The sequence below is a fragment of the Mya arenaria genome, chromosome 7 (genome assembly GCF_026914265.1).
Source record: "Mya arenaria isolate MELC-2E11 chromosome 7, ASM2691426v1".
NCBI lineage: Eukaryota > Metazoa > Mollusca > Bivalvia > Myida > Myidae > Mya > Mya arenaria.
In genome coordinates, this window is record NC_069128.1 from 52,249,415 (window position 1) to 52,263,330 (window position 13,916).

At 33.5% G+C, this 13,916-nt stretch overlaps 1 protein-coding gene across 2 annotated transcripts; it reads left to right on the forward strand.

Moving 5' to 3' along the window:
• The first annotated feature begins 350 nt into the window (after window positions 1-350).
• Window positions 351-11,339, forward strand: LOC128240853 (uncharacterized). Of its 2 annotated transcripts, XM_052957797.1 has the most exons (7): window positions 386-406; window positions 3,665-3,801; window positions 7,206-7,482; window positions 7,749-7,914; window positions 9,608-9,817; window positions 10,340-10,487; window positions 10,878-11,339. In XM_052957797.1, exons 3-7 carry the CDS (start codon window positions 7,208-7,210, stop codon window positions 11,168-11,170), a joined length of 1,092 nt encoding a protein of 363 aa, XP_052813757.1. In that variant the 5' UTR covers window positions 386-406; window positions 3,665-3,801; window positions 7,206-7,207; the 3' UTR covers window positions 11,171-11,339. The 2 variants fall into 2 exon arrangements, with proteins under 2 accessions (XP_052813756.1, XP_052813757.1); XM_052957796.1 differs by lacking the exon at window positions 3,665-3,801 and having other exon boundaries at window positions 351-406.
• The last annotated feature ends 2,577 nt before the right edge of the window (window positions 11,340-13,916 follow it).

Below are 13,916 nucleotides of genomic sequence, written 5' to 3' on the forward strand. Positions count from 1 at the left end.
ACTGTTGTTAAAAGTTATTGATATTAATGATAATTGGTCCGCGCCACAGCGCGGGCCATATTCATAAGGGTTTATTGGGAAGGCAATGGTGTCGGAAATGAGATTTGTATCCTTTCGAATTGAGTATGTTCAGTTTAAGTTTAAAAGGCCGTAATGATGTTGAGATATTGGTTTATTTTAGGTAAATTTCACGTTCATTTGTACTTTGCGCATTAAATGAAGGAAAATAATGTTTTCGGATATCAGTATACGTGCCTTTTGGACTACTAATTTATTACGCGCGTTGTTTTCTCACGTGATCTGAATTACCGAATCTGATTGGACGCCGCATGGGAGATGACCTAGATGAGGTTTCCGGTTGTTTTGTTTTGATTTCAACAGACGCAAATAGAACCAGCATTGTGAGGTAAATATTGTTTATTGATTTGTAACTGTTATCATGGTGAATCAAGGTGTCGTGAAAGGCCATATCCACCAAGGTATACTTGGGATGCATGGACTTAGTACATCTTTTGGTACGCAATGTACGATAATAGCGTTTATTGCGATAGTGTTTGCAGGCTTCCATTCAGATCCGCAGCAATGGCTCCCACACGATTTAGATACAATTGTATTTGAAGGCGATTCTCTTTATCAACATATTGTTCAGGAAGAATTTGGTGGTAATGCACAAATGCATTTGAACCACGAGGATGTGCCTGGGAGAATTACAGCCTTTTCCAGGCATTACAGACAAAATCGTGGTTCTTCTTTATTTGGTGCAGTGAATCACGAGCCGCCTGTAAGTGAAGCTGGTGCTTTTTCGTTGAGTGCCGCATTGGATGTAGGATTTGCACAGTCTGATTGGTTGTTGGCAACATTTGGTGGAACAACAGTATCATTGTTTCATAGACATGGGCGTTATTATGTTTTCGATTCTCATGCGAGAAATACAATTGGCCATGTTGATCCAAATGGTTCTTGTGTTTTATTGATGTATGAAAACCTATCTGACATTATTGTCTATTTCCACGGAATGTATGCAAATCAAGTGTTCAACTTAACTCCATTTCAAGTGTTTTTAGAAAGTGAAAGTAATGGAACGAACGATTTAATGCATAGTGATCAGTTAGAAAAAGCATCTGATCATTCTGATTCTTGTTTTAATGTTGAAGATAAAATTAATTTCACTGTACAAAATAATCCTGCATTCAAGGATTGTGTGGAAGATAGTTTAAATGTGCAGTCTGAAGCGCAAGATACTGTTAATTTTCCAAAGGTATGTATATCCCCTTTTCGTGAACACTCATATTCTGGGGGAAAAGGCCAGAGTTGGAAGAAGCGGAAAGGCAGCCGTGCTCCAGAGCAGAATTTGAAGTTAAATATTGATATTAGTGATAAGAATTTAGAGAGTTCTATATGCCCAGATTCATTATCTTCTTCTGTGTTTCCTTTTGGTGTTGGGTCGTTTTGCACTGTTGTAACAGAAAGCAATTCAAGCAGTAATTCTGGTTCCTTTAGGGCACATATGTTGGGTACAGTGTTTGAATACGAGCAATTTATTCAATGTAGACCTAATAAATGGTGTCTCTGTTGTGATCGTTTTTTATTTGATAGTGAGGTACACCATATCAGTGGTAACACGAACAATCCTCTGACTACACAGCTGAGTTTTGATAGCAGCACAAATCTTTGCAAAACATGCTGTGAATCTTTGCGTCAATCAAAAATGCCATCACTCTGTTCAAAGTTGAATTTCCTCGAAGTTGACTGCGTACCAAATGTTCTATCGTGTTTGAGCCGCTTGGAGAAAAATCTGTTGGGTTTAATCCAGATTTGCATGACAATGGTAATCTTGCCAGGTGGCCAATATGCAGAAAAAGGTTTGGTAGTTGATTTGCCTCAAAATGTTTCTACTGTCTTAGGTCAGTTACATGGTTTAGAAAATGTTTGTACGGTTCGTTTTGAATATGGAACCCCAATTGGCTCTAATTCTGGTTATTTGATAGACCCAATAAAGATAAAATCTGCTGCTGCTTGGTTAAAAAACTATAATCCATTGTACTCTGTTACTAATTTTTCAGTACCAAACATTGACACTTGTACTCCACATTTAGGACATGATTTTGATGAACGTGCATCAATGCAAACTAGTGTTGAATCATTAGAAGAAGTAGCGTTTGCTCCTGTCAATTATACAGTTCCAAATGTTAATGAAGAAGCTATTTCAGGCATGAGACAAGCTGAGACAGTTGTCATTCCTTCAAACCCTAATACTCCTGTGTGTGTATATGAAATTCCGTATGGTGAAGAAAAAGCATTTCCTTGGTTGTTTCCATACGGCCAGTTTGGTTATACTTTTTCACGACCAAAGAAAGTGAAACCAAGCATGTACTTTCGATATAGGCTGTACAATCACAATGCATATTGGCGTAAAGACATCACATATTTACTTCATGCTGCTGTATCTTATGATAAACTTTGTTTGAAACAGCAAATTGGGATTTGTATGAAAATTTTGAAACCATCTGGGCATGATTGTGCTTTCCGTCAAACAACAGCTGAGGATGTACGTGCACGGTCTAGTAATGATGAAAATACCTTGAATTCATATATGTTTATGAAAAACATACGAGGGACGGTTGCTTACTTTCGTAACGCTCTGTATGATTTATTTGCAATGTTTCGTTGTTTGGGCCCACCTACTTTATTTATGACATTGTCTGCTGATGACCTTCACTGGCCTGAGTTGGGTATGTCGTTGGAAGATTTGTCTTAGCTATTAATTGCCAGTCGTTTTATACTAGCATGAGATCAGATCCACTATTAACTGCTGTGCATTTTGATCGCAGGTTTACAGCATTAATGCGGTTTGTTATTCATGGTGAACAGAAACCTTTGGGTAATGTGAATGACTATTTCGCTAGAGTAGAGTTTCAGAACAGAGGATCACCACATTATCACATGTTTTTTTGGGTGGAAAATGTTCCAAATGGAGTTTCAAATGATACACGGGCATATTTACTGCGCTACATTGATAAGACAGTCCACACTCGCATTCCTGGTGATGATGACCCACATTTAAAACGTTTAGTTTTAAAGTTACAAACACATTCACATACCAGTTATTGCATGCCTTCTTCACGGCCTCCATGCAGATTTGGCTTCCCTAAAAAACAGTGTTCCAAAACCTGTATATTAACACACTTTCATGCTACCAAGAACAAGGGACAGTTTTATCAGACTTATAGACCAGCAGATTCTTGCAATATTAATGCATACAATCCCTCAATTTTACTTCACTGGAGAGCTAACATGGACATACAGATCATAAATGATGCAAATGGTGCTGCATATTATGTTTGTCATTATTTGTGCAAATCTGAACCAGATGAACTTAAATTGGCACTGGCTAACTTGATAAATACTGTTTTCAAACAGAATCCAAACTTGACCAGTTTCCAACGCCTTTGGAACATAGGTATATGTGTATTGAAAAATAGGCGAGTATCTGCACAAGAAGCAGCTTTTAGATTAAGTGCTTTGAAATTGCTGCAAAGCTCAAGGACAGTTGTTTATCTGAATACCAGGCCTGTTGAGAATAGATATCGTATGTTACGACCTATTTCAGAAATAAATGAACTGGAAAATGATGATACAAATGTTTTTGTCTACAACCTTATAGATTACTACTGTTCACGACCCGACAACATGGAAATGATGTCATTGATGTACTTTGCTTCATGGTACACGAAATGCCCTGCTTCCATATCCACTCGGCAAAAATCGGAAAGAGTTTATATACAAAGATATGATGTTTGGGTAAAAAGAAGAACAAAATTTGCTGTTGTTCGTTTTCCAACATTCTCTGTTTCATCAGATGCTTATTACTTTGCTCTCTTGTTGTTGCTTTTGCCTTTTCGCATTGAATCTGATTTGTTGAGTGGCTATGATTGTGCTAAAGATGCATTTGTTGCGAAGCATGCTTTGCTTGATCACTCCATGGGAATGCATAATTCATTTCTGCAACAAGTAGAGGCTAGTATGCGAAGAATTCAACTTGCAGAGGCTGAGTTAAACCATGAGAGCCAAGATGATTGTGATGTAGACATTGATTTTAGACCATGTGATGTGCAGAGATATTTTGACCCCCATCAATACAGCTCTAATACTATTGACACTGAATCTACACATTACCACCAACTTTCAGCTTGTTCTATGAATGTGTCAACATTTGAGACATCTGTACAGACTCTTACTACATGCCAGAAGCGTGCAATTAACATTGTGCAACATCACTTCTCGCATAACATTCAAGAACCGCTTCGGCTTTTTATAACAGGGGGTGCTGGTGTTGGTAAATCATTCCTTTTGAAAATGATTGTTGCTTTCCTACAATTGTTTACTAGCCAACAGTGTGGAATGTCTCCTGTCAGGTGTTGTTCTCCCACAGGAACTGCAGCTAAACACATTTCTGGTCAAACTATTCATTCATTGTTTAACATTCCAGTTGACAAATACTTAAACTATGCATCTGTTACTGCTTTCCAGTTGAGAAAGTTGCAAAAGAGATTTGCAGGCGTACATACTTTGGTCGTTGATGAAATCAGTATGGTTAGTGATCGTTTATTTACTTTTATTAGCAGAAGACTTTCTGAAATATTTGGGAACAATAGCCCATTTGGTGGCCTAAATGTAATGTTATTTGGAGACTTCTTTCAGATAAGACCTGTTTGTGGTTCATTTGTTTTCAAAAATAGAGTCCTTTGGGAGCTTTTCAAACCTGTCTTTCTGCGCACAAACGTTCGACAAAATAGTGATAGAGAGTTTGTTCAACTGTTGAATCGAGCTAGAGTAGGAATGTTGTCACAGTCAGATTTCACCCTTCTAAAATCCAGACTAACTGGACATGGAAATAGCTTGCAAGGCTTATGTATTTTTCCAACACGTGCAGCAGTTTGTGAACATAACAATCAATGCCTTGATGAACAACAATCAAATGTTTACATTGTTCATGCAGAACATGTATTTGGAGGTAATGATCAAGCTGCTGGTCAAAATTGTCCACCTCATTTCATTCCAACTGATGACCGGGATGCAGGGAACATGCCAAATGTACTCCGGTTCTCCATTGGTTCAAGGGTTATGTTATTGCGTAACCTTGATGTAACAGTTGGATTAGTTAATGGTGCAATTGGAACTGTTCTTGCTGTAAGCTTGGATAATAGTGGGGATATATCAGACATTTTTATACACTTTGATGATATACATTTATCTCAACATACACAAAATGAAAACCAAAATATTGTTGCTATAAGTATGATAGAGCACACATTCCCATTTGCTGGCAGGTCAATAACAAGACGAACATTTCCATTAGCATTGTCTTGGGCTTGTACTATTCACAAAGTTCAGGGAATGACAATATCGGAATCATATGTTGACATTGGCTCATCAATTTTTCAACCTGGCATGGCATATGTTGCTTTGAGTAGAGTTACCACTTTACAAGGCTTACACCTTCTTCGACTTGATACAAAATCAATTTATGCTAATGATGAGGTTTTAGAAGAATATCAAAAACTTCGTGAGAATGTGGAATAACTGTAAATTTTGCTACATGGATTGGATGTTTATGCCTAGTATTTTGGTTTATATGTGATTGCCATTCTTGTTCTAACATTACATGTTCATAAACTTCTTTTGTTATGAAATCCAGCAATCATGAATATCAAATTTAACACACTTATTTTCAATACAACCATTTGTCAAATAACCAAGTTTCAACAATATTTCTCATCAACTTCTATGATCTTAACAACTTATTGCAACTTTTACATTGTCTATTAACTAATCTACTTTATTATTGACATATTCTCCATTGTTCATGATGAAACTTGTAGCAACATGAAATTTTTAACCATACGAATGCTTTCGCATCATTTGTTAAAATAATTATTATATGATAATATCATGCTGCATATATATATTTGTGCATAGGGGTTCAATGCAGTTCAATGCAGCTATGTTCAGCTACTCATTCATAAAACAAAAATCGAGTGAAATAGTACAAAACTCTATCATAAATTGTTTGCTACCTTTATATTAAGAGAACAGTAAATGAAAATAGTAGCCTACATTTAAGCACATGTTCATTGCCAAATTAGTTATTACTTCCATGGAACATTAAGCCAAAATTTACAAAATTACTCAATTAAAATCTTTCAACATTACAAAATCAGTTTCTTCACTTAAAATAAAACTTGGATAAAATCTTTAGCTGAAAGTTCATTTGTTTGACGATAAATTCAATGAATTTCAGTTGATCACGTCACTGCTGTATAAATAGCTTTCAGTAAATCATGTCACTGTTGTTGAAATAGCTTTCAGTTAATCATGTCGCTGTTGTTGAAATAGCTTTCAGTTAATCATGTCTATGTTGTTGAAATAGCTTTCAGTTTATCATGTCTATGTTGTTGAAATAGCTTTCAGTTAATCATGTCTATGTTGTTGAAATAGTTTTCAGTTCATCATGTCTATGTTGTTGAAATAGCTTTCAGTTAATCATGTCGCTATTGTTGAAATAGCTTTCAGTTAATCATGTCTATGTTGTTGAAATAGCTTTCAGTTAATCATGTCTATGTTGTTGAAATAGCTTTCAGTTAATCATGTCTATGTTGTTGAAATAGCTTTCAGTTAATCATGTCTATGTTGTTGAAATAGCTTTCAGTTATTCATGTCACTTTTGTTGAAATAGCTTTCAATTAATCATGTTGCTGTTGATGAAATAGTTTTCAGTTAATCATGGCACTGTTGTTAAAACGCTATTTCTGTTTCATGAACAAAAAACCATTCATTATTATATAAATTTTCAATGCTTTGCATATTATACTTTACAATACCAATTTTGTTTCTGTATTTACTGCTTTGGTCAAAATTAAAACAACATTGAGGTGAGTTTGCTCAACAAAATCAACATATTTCCACTGTCAACTGACATAATCTGTATGTTATGTTAAATAATATTTATCCATCTTTAACGTTGATAAATTGTCCATGTCAAATTCAAAACGAATGCTGTGATTGTTGTAGTAATGACTTAAATGATCAGATAGTATGCATTTCTCTAATATAAAATACATGTGATACATATATGAATACATGTCTGCTGCTTTATTTAACATTTTCCATTTATAACTTATAACTCACTTAAATTGTTTTTCCAGAAATGGAAAGCTTTCAAGTCACCTCTGTTAAAGAGGCCTTGAAATTGCCTCAAGATGCCAAGATGACAATGGCAGTACAAGTGCTGCAAGTGGAAAGTGTCCAGTCCTACACTAATGCCCAAGACACTAAGCAGTCATACTTTCCCTGCCTGGTTGGTGATTCTTCAGACTGTGCGTGGCTGAGGGTGTACCAGGTGCCCAAGATTACCCAGTTTTCAACCGGAACCAGCCTTTTGTTGAGAGGAGTTCTAAGAAAATCCGGAGCACAGCCATTCTGGTTTGTCTTACTACAATAGTTTTTGTTTTGCATACACAACATTTCAAGGTTTTTTATATATTCTTAAAGTATAAACATATTTAGTATACCATTTTACCTCACTTTCTATTGACTGTACTTTATCTATCATTTTACACTTATATGTTTTAAAAACCATACTTTAATTGAAATCATGAACAGTTAAAATATTTCATTTCATTGAATAATTATATGAATACAACTTTTACATTTGCGAAATAGCACAAACATGTTGCTAACTTTTGCAGGTGTCCAGGATCAACAAAAGTTTGTCCTTGGATGGATGTTATTGTGCCAGACAATGTAAAAGCTGCAGCGCAGCAACTTCCAAAAGAAATGAAGACCGCAACAAGACCCTTAAATGAGGCAATTGCTGGGACATCCCCTTCAACAGTAACAGGGAAAATAACACAGGTATTTAATTCAAATTCAAATTCACGTCACATTTTTGTACAATGTCTTTTTCCAGGATTTTTTTTATAGCAAATCAAATATTTTTCAGGAGCATATTAAAGCTGCACTTTCACAGATTGAACATTTTGATAACTTTTTTTTTTTGTCTTGAAACGAGCCAATTGATACGAAAATCCATGGAAACAAGTTATATAAGACTACTGACAAAAATTGGATGACAGACTTTTATATTTAATTTAAAAAATTAATGTTATATACATTTTTCCTAAACCGTTAGTAACGGTTTAAGCCATAAAATATTAATTTTTGAACTGTAATATTTAAATGTGTGTTCTGATCTTTTGTCAGCAATCTTTATCTGTGGTTTGCAGATATTTATGCAAAAATTTGCTCTTTCCAACACAAAAAATATAAAGACTTGAAAAAACAATATATCTGTGAGAGTGCAGCTTTAATGATTTAAAACAAAATCATATAAGGAGAAAATAGTGCTGCTGCCAAGTGATTTATGCAGTCATGCATTTACATTTACCTTACATTCAAATAAGAATGCATTACAATCGGGTAACACAATTCACTTCCTTCGAATCTGATGTTTTACATACTTAAAATAAATGTTTTCCTCATTGAACATTTTCCATTTTGACCCAATGTGTTGGTGAACTTATCTCGGGGTTGAACAGTAGGCAACATGCATGTTTTTTTAACACTTAAGCAACATTTACCAGTAAATATGTTGCATTTTCGTTTATGACATTAATAAGATATAAAAATGTTTTCATGGTAACCCTCTAGCTTGAAGCCTAGTGCTAGTCATCAGGCTAGTGGAAATTCCTAGATGGTAACCCTATTGGGTTACCTCCTTTTCAATCACAGTTCGGCAAATTTCTGTTTCAAAGAACAATCACCAAAAAAAATATTTTGTTTTGTAATATTGACCGCAATTCTATCATAAGTGATAATTTTATACCTACAAATAATGATCAAATAGTGTTGTTGTTTTCCAGGCTAGTAAAATGGATTTGAGCTAGTTGTATTTCTCAGTTACTAGCCAGAAAGAGCTAATAGTTTGAATTTTTTTGGCAAAGACTGGTCATGCCCGAAAATAACATGTGTCAACAAATACTGTAAAAAAACAACTCCATGTTGTTATATCACTATTTGATATTAAACTGTCTTTATTGAACACTTAAGATCAAACCATGAGCCAGTCTTGTAAAATGTACCCTACTTTCCTAATTCCCGAACAAAAAGGGACAAAAGAGATACAACAACAGATTCTTACAAGTTTCCGGCATCAGGTGTCAATGTTTCTTTGGCCAGATTAGTGGCAGATTTGTAACGCATAAGACTGTCAATCCAGAAGTGGTAGGTTCAAGCCCTGCCTTACTCTAGCAAAATTATATTGTCTTTTGTTCCGTGTGCTGGTCTGAAAATCCTGGTGTAGACTCAGGAAAGCTCCATAAGTGGGATATATTTGGCTGTGCACTATGCCTTGCAAAAATAACACAACTAACAGTCACACTCGCAAAATGGCCTACGCTAGAGTGCAAATGTAAATAAACATATCTACTCTGTCAATAGTTCATACAGGCTAGGTGTCACCAAAAGTTGCTGAAAACTGTAGAAATAATAATTCATTTTAAAGCCAAATGCTACTACAACCTTAATATTATCTTCATTTCCATTTCAGGTGTCTCCTTTGAAGAGATTCCATGACAACACACTGAGTTCAAAGTTCCTGAGGCTGGTAGATGATGCTCAACAACCCCCTGTGAAAGTGGCCTTGTTTGGCAGAGAGGCTGAACAAGCATATTCTCCAGGAGATGTGATAAGGATCACAGACACATACCCATACAAGAAAACAAATTCCTTATCAACGAAGAAATCAGCTAAAGTTGAGGTATGTTTTCATTTTGTAATATACACATAATTTCTGAACAATTCATAACATGAACCAAAAATATAATTATCTTCGGATTTTTTTTTTGTCCTCACCAGGCTTAAATCAAATCTGCACTTTCCATACACCAAAAAATCAACCTTAACATTTGAGGTTATGACCCATAATGTAGTGATTTTTTAATGCCTGTTGAACCCATACGATTTTGGTATCATTTAAAAGAGTTTCATGAGTAAAGAAACAATTTTATAATAAAATATAACCAAAGTATTAAAATTATTTATTTTCAACTGCTATATTTTAGCTAAATAAAGAGCAAAACATTCAAACCGTTATAACTTTAATAACAAAAACTTGATTACACTACAAATTGTTATTCAGCAACAAAATTTAAAATTATGATTTATGAAAAAGTAAGCCTTCGGTGTCAGATACCTTTAAAAATAACAAATGATCTTGGCACAGGAAATTATTATTTGTCATGCTTATCATTTTACATAATGAAACTCTATTCCTTTACAGTTCCTCCCCCAGGAACATATCCCCATTGACGTTACAACAATCCCATCTACTGATGATGCTGATTTTAAAGCAGATGAAACAACCGTTGAGGCAATCACTGTCATTGCTGCCCAGAGTGCGTACTCATACCAGGCATGTGACAAGCCAAGTAAGTTCCATTTACAGAATTGAAACCATTTCAATATAAACTATCTTTGATTGATTTCCCTGAAATCAAATTCTTCCAGGCACTGGATTGCTGTAGCAAATAAAATAAAATAAAATTTCTTTGCACAATAAAAAAAATTCAATAAGGTGCACAAACTTTAATATATTTGTTGCACGCACAACAAAATCTTTTAATTTGAAGCCAAAAAATGCTCCATCAAAGCTATTGAATACTTAATAGACAAAAAATTAAAAATAGTTTTAACACAGACTGTTGTCCCTTTAAAAAAAATCATTCCACAATTTTACAAATAATGATGCCAAATTTACCTTCTTCTTGCCTGGAACTTTTTATGTTTCATAATTTCCTAATCATATTCTCTTATACCAGTTTGCAGAAACAAGAAGATCCTGGACGATGGGACTTGCCCAACCTGCCACAATAAGCCCTCTACAGAAGCTCATTATTCCTCTGCCTTACTTAACATCGCACGAGAAAATAACAATTTCAATGAAATAAGAATCTTCCAGGACAATCTATTGAAACTTTTTCCTGACATACCCACAAATGACAGTGCTGCAATGATGACACATATGAAAAGTGCAGTTCCTGTGTCTGCAAAGGGCCGCTTCACTCGAACAGGACTTGAAATTCTCTCAACCAAAAGAAAACAGTGCTCATGACTTCCATATATGTAACACTTCTAAACCCAACCTGCCATAGAACTAATCACTGATCAGCCCCATCACTGCCGTAGAACTTTTGATATCTTGTGTTTTTTAATCATATCTTATCAGGGATAGTGTTAAATGTGCTAAAGCTAATTAGTTGTTTATTTATCTTATAATACATTGCGTGATAAAGATAGTTAAATAGTAAAAGTTAAGCTTTTCAAAGATATAAAACTTATTTACATTAATTCATCTATAAGCTACATCCTATGAATCAAATAAGTACATTCAATAACAAAAAGGGATACACTTTATGCAGCATATTTAATTCAAGCATCATTAAATCATTTCGTTTCATATTTTTAGACCAAACTGATGTCATCTTATTTATACTTTCTAATTGAAAACCTCTGTTGATGAATAAAATAATTGTATTCAATACAAGAATGAGGCAATATAATCAGGCATCCCCAAAATGTTAATCACATGAGTGTTTTCTTTTTTCATTTATGTATATAAACATTTCTTGTTCATTTATTTTCTTAACCTGCCTTTTACCTGTACACCTTTTTCCACATCATCTTATTGTTGTTATAACACAATGATCTTACAAACACTATGTATCCTTGTACATTATAATGCTACTATTTCCTTTTCTTATTGATAATCTAGAATTTTATGCCATCTAATATAGCCTAGCATATTCCATGTCAAGTCTATTTTTATGGTGGATTTAAATCAAGTGTTAGATTATTTCATACTGCATTAACATCTAGTGTTTACAATCTTTATTGCTTCAAGTAGCCTTCTTATGATGTTTTGTTGCATCTTAAAAAAAATAATTCTGTAAGTATTGGTGTACATAATGTAAATACAATTGTTGCTGTTCTTGATATTTCAAATACATGTTATTGATAACAACTCAAAAATTTAAAGAACCTTTTTTCAAATAAAACAATAATTGGATTTTTTTCAATGTTGATTTGTGAGTCATTTATGCTCAAGTCCATGCTCATATTTTTTTAACTGTTTATGCTCTTAAAAATGTCAATACATTTGTTGTTGTTTGTGATTGTTTTTTTTTCATGTATGTTTATGAAACATTTATTTTTTGTTCTGTTGTTGTTATAACATTATGATATTTTACATTATAATGCTAGTATTTTCTTTTCTAATTAATAATCTAAATATGTTATTGATAACAACTCAAAAATTTAAAGTACCTTCTTCAAATAAAACAATATTTGTACTTTTCAGTACAATGTTGATTTGTGAGTCATTTATGCTTAAGTCCATGCTTATATTTTTTTAACTGTTTATGCTCTTAAAAAAGTCAATACATTTGTTGTTTTGTTTTTTCATGTATGTATATGAAACATCTATTTTCTGTTCTGTTGTTGTTATTACATTATGATATTTTACATTATAATGCTAGTATTTTCTTTTTTAATTCATAATCTAAATTTTATGCCATCTTATTTAGCCTAGCATTTTCAAATTTGTTCTTAGTTCTAATGTAATGGTGAATTTCAAACACGTATTACATTATTTTATACTACATTAGAAACTAGTTGTCGTCAATATTTATCACTTCTGTAAGCATCTTATGACATATTGTTGCATTTAAAAAAATAATGAGCATTTGCTCTTTGGTGTACATAATGTATATAAATATTTGATTGTGCTTTACCTCAGATCAGTATTATTGCTTAAATTATTTTAAAAAGCATAATTACCATTGTTTATCACATGCAATTTCTCACTCATTTTAAATCCTCTCATGGTTTCGCAAAAAATGTTTGGTTTCATTGTATTTTACAAACAATTACATCATTGAACCATTGCCTAACTACAATGACTTCCAACATGTTTCATTGTAAATTAAAGTTTTTTTTTATTTCAATGTGTCATTGATATCTTAAATGTCTTGTACTTCAGTGCAAACATTTCACATTGCTAATGTTTGTGTTTCTCTTATTCTGTTCAATCATTTGTGTGCTTTATTGCTTTCATAGCTTCTGTGCTACTGTTCACAAACAAAGTTCATAACCAAGACACATTTTAAAGTAAATGTCATATCTTCTCAAACTTTTTAAACATTATGTTCTGTGCATGCAATAAACCTCTCAAACCCACATCAGACTTCCATTATTAAATACCACGTTCGTGTTTGCGCGGACCTTCCCTTTCTTGCTGCTTTCGCAGCAGCTTTGTACTTGTTTCAATTCATTATCGGATAACGAAAAACTTTCATTCCTTCTTTCAAATGAAACTATCGTTAAACACAGTGCCAAAACCTGTCATGATATCCTGAAACTCCGACGTCAGTATCTGTATAACAAGTAATTTAGTGTTTGTATGTTTTATTGCATGTTTTGTACAATAATGATTATTCTCACCTTATTTTTATTACTGAATATTTTAAGTTATATTGTATGTTTTAAAGTTGATATATTTTATTGTTTTTTATTGAGCAAATAGTCTCTCATAACTCCATGAGGAGTGGTTTTATACATTATTATTGCATGTTTTATCTGTATTTATCCCATGAATGTATAAAAGTGAGACTTGAATAAATTTTCTGTCTGTCTGTCTGTCTATCTGTACAAAGGATGTCTGTGGTTGACCGACATCATTGTTTGCGGTCTTTTTGTGCATAATTAAGGGGTGTCTTAAAACTCCGTATTGTCTGCAATCTTTTATTATTCCAACACATATTTGTTACAGACTGTCAATGACTTTATATTATTATCTTAAA

Bases quoted from the DNA above. Each gene is read 5' to 3' on its own strand.
- LOC128240853 (XM_052957796.1), top strand. From the start codon at position 7,208: ATGGAAAGCTTTCAAGTCACCTCTGTTAAAGAGGCCTTGAAATTGCCT. The intron at 7,483-7,748 runs GTTTGTCTTACT...TAACTTTTGCAG, and splicing joins TCCGGAGCACAGCCATTCTG to GTGTCCAGGATCAACAAAAG. The intron at 10,488-10,877 runs GTAAGTTCCATT...CTCTTATACCAG, and splicing joins CCAGGCATGTGACAAGCCAA to TTTGCAGAAACAAGAAGATC.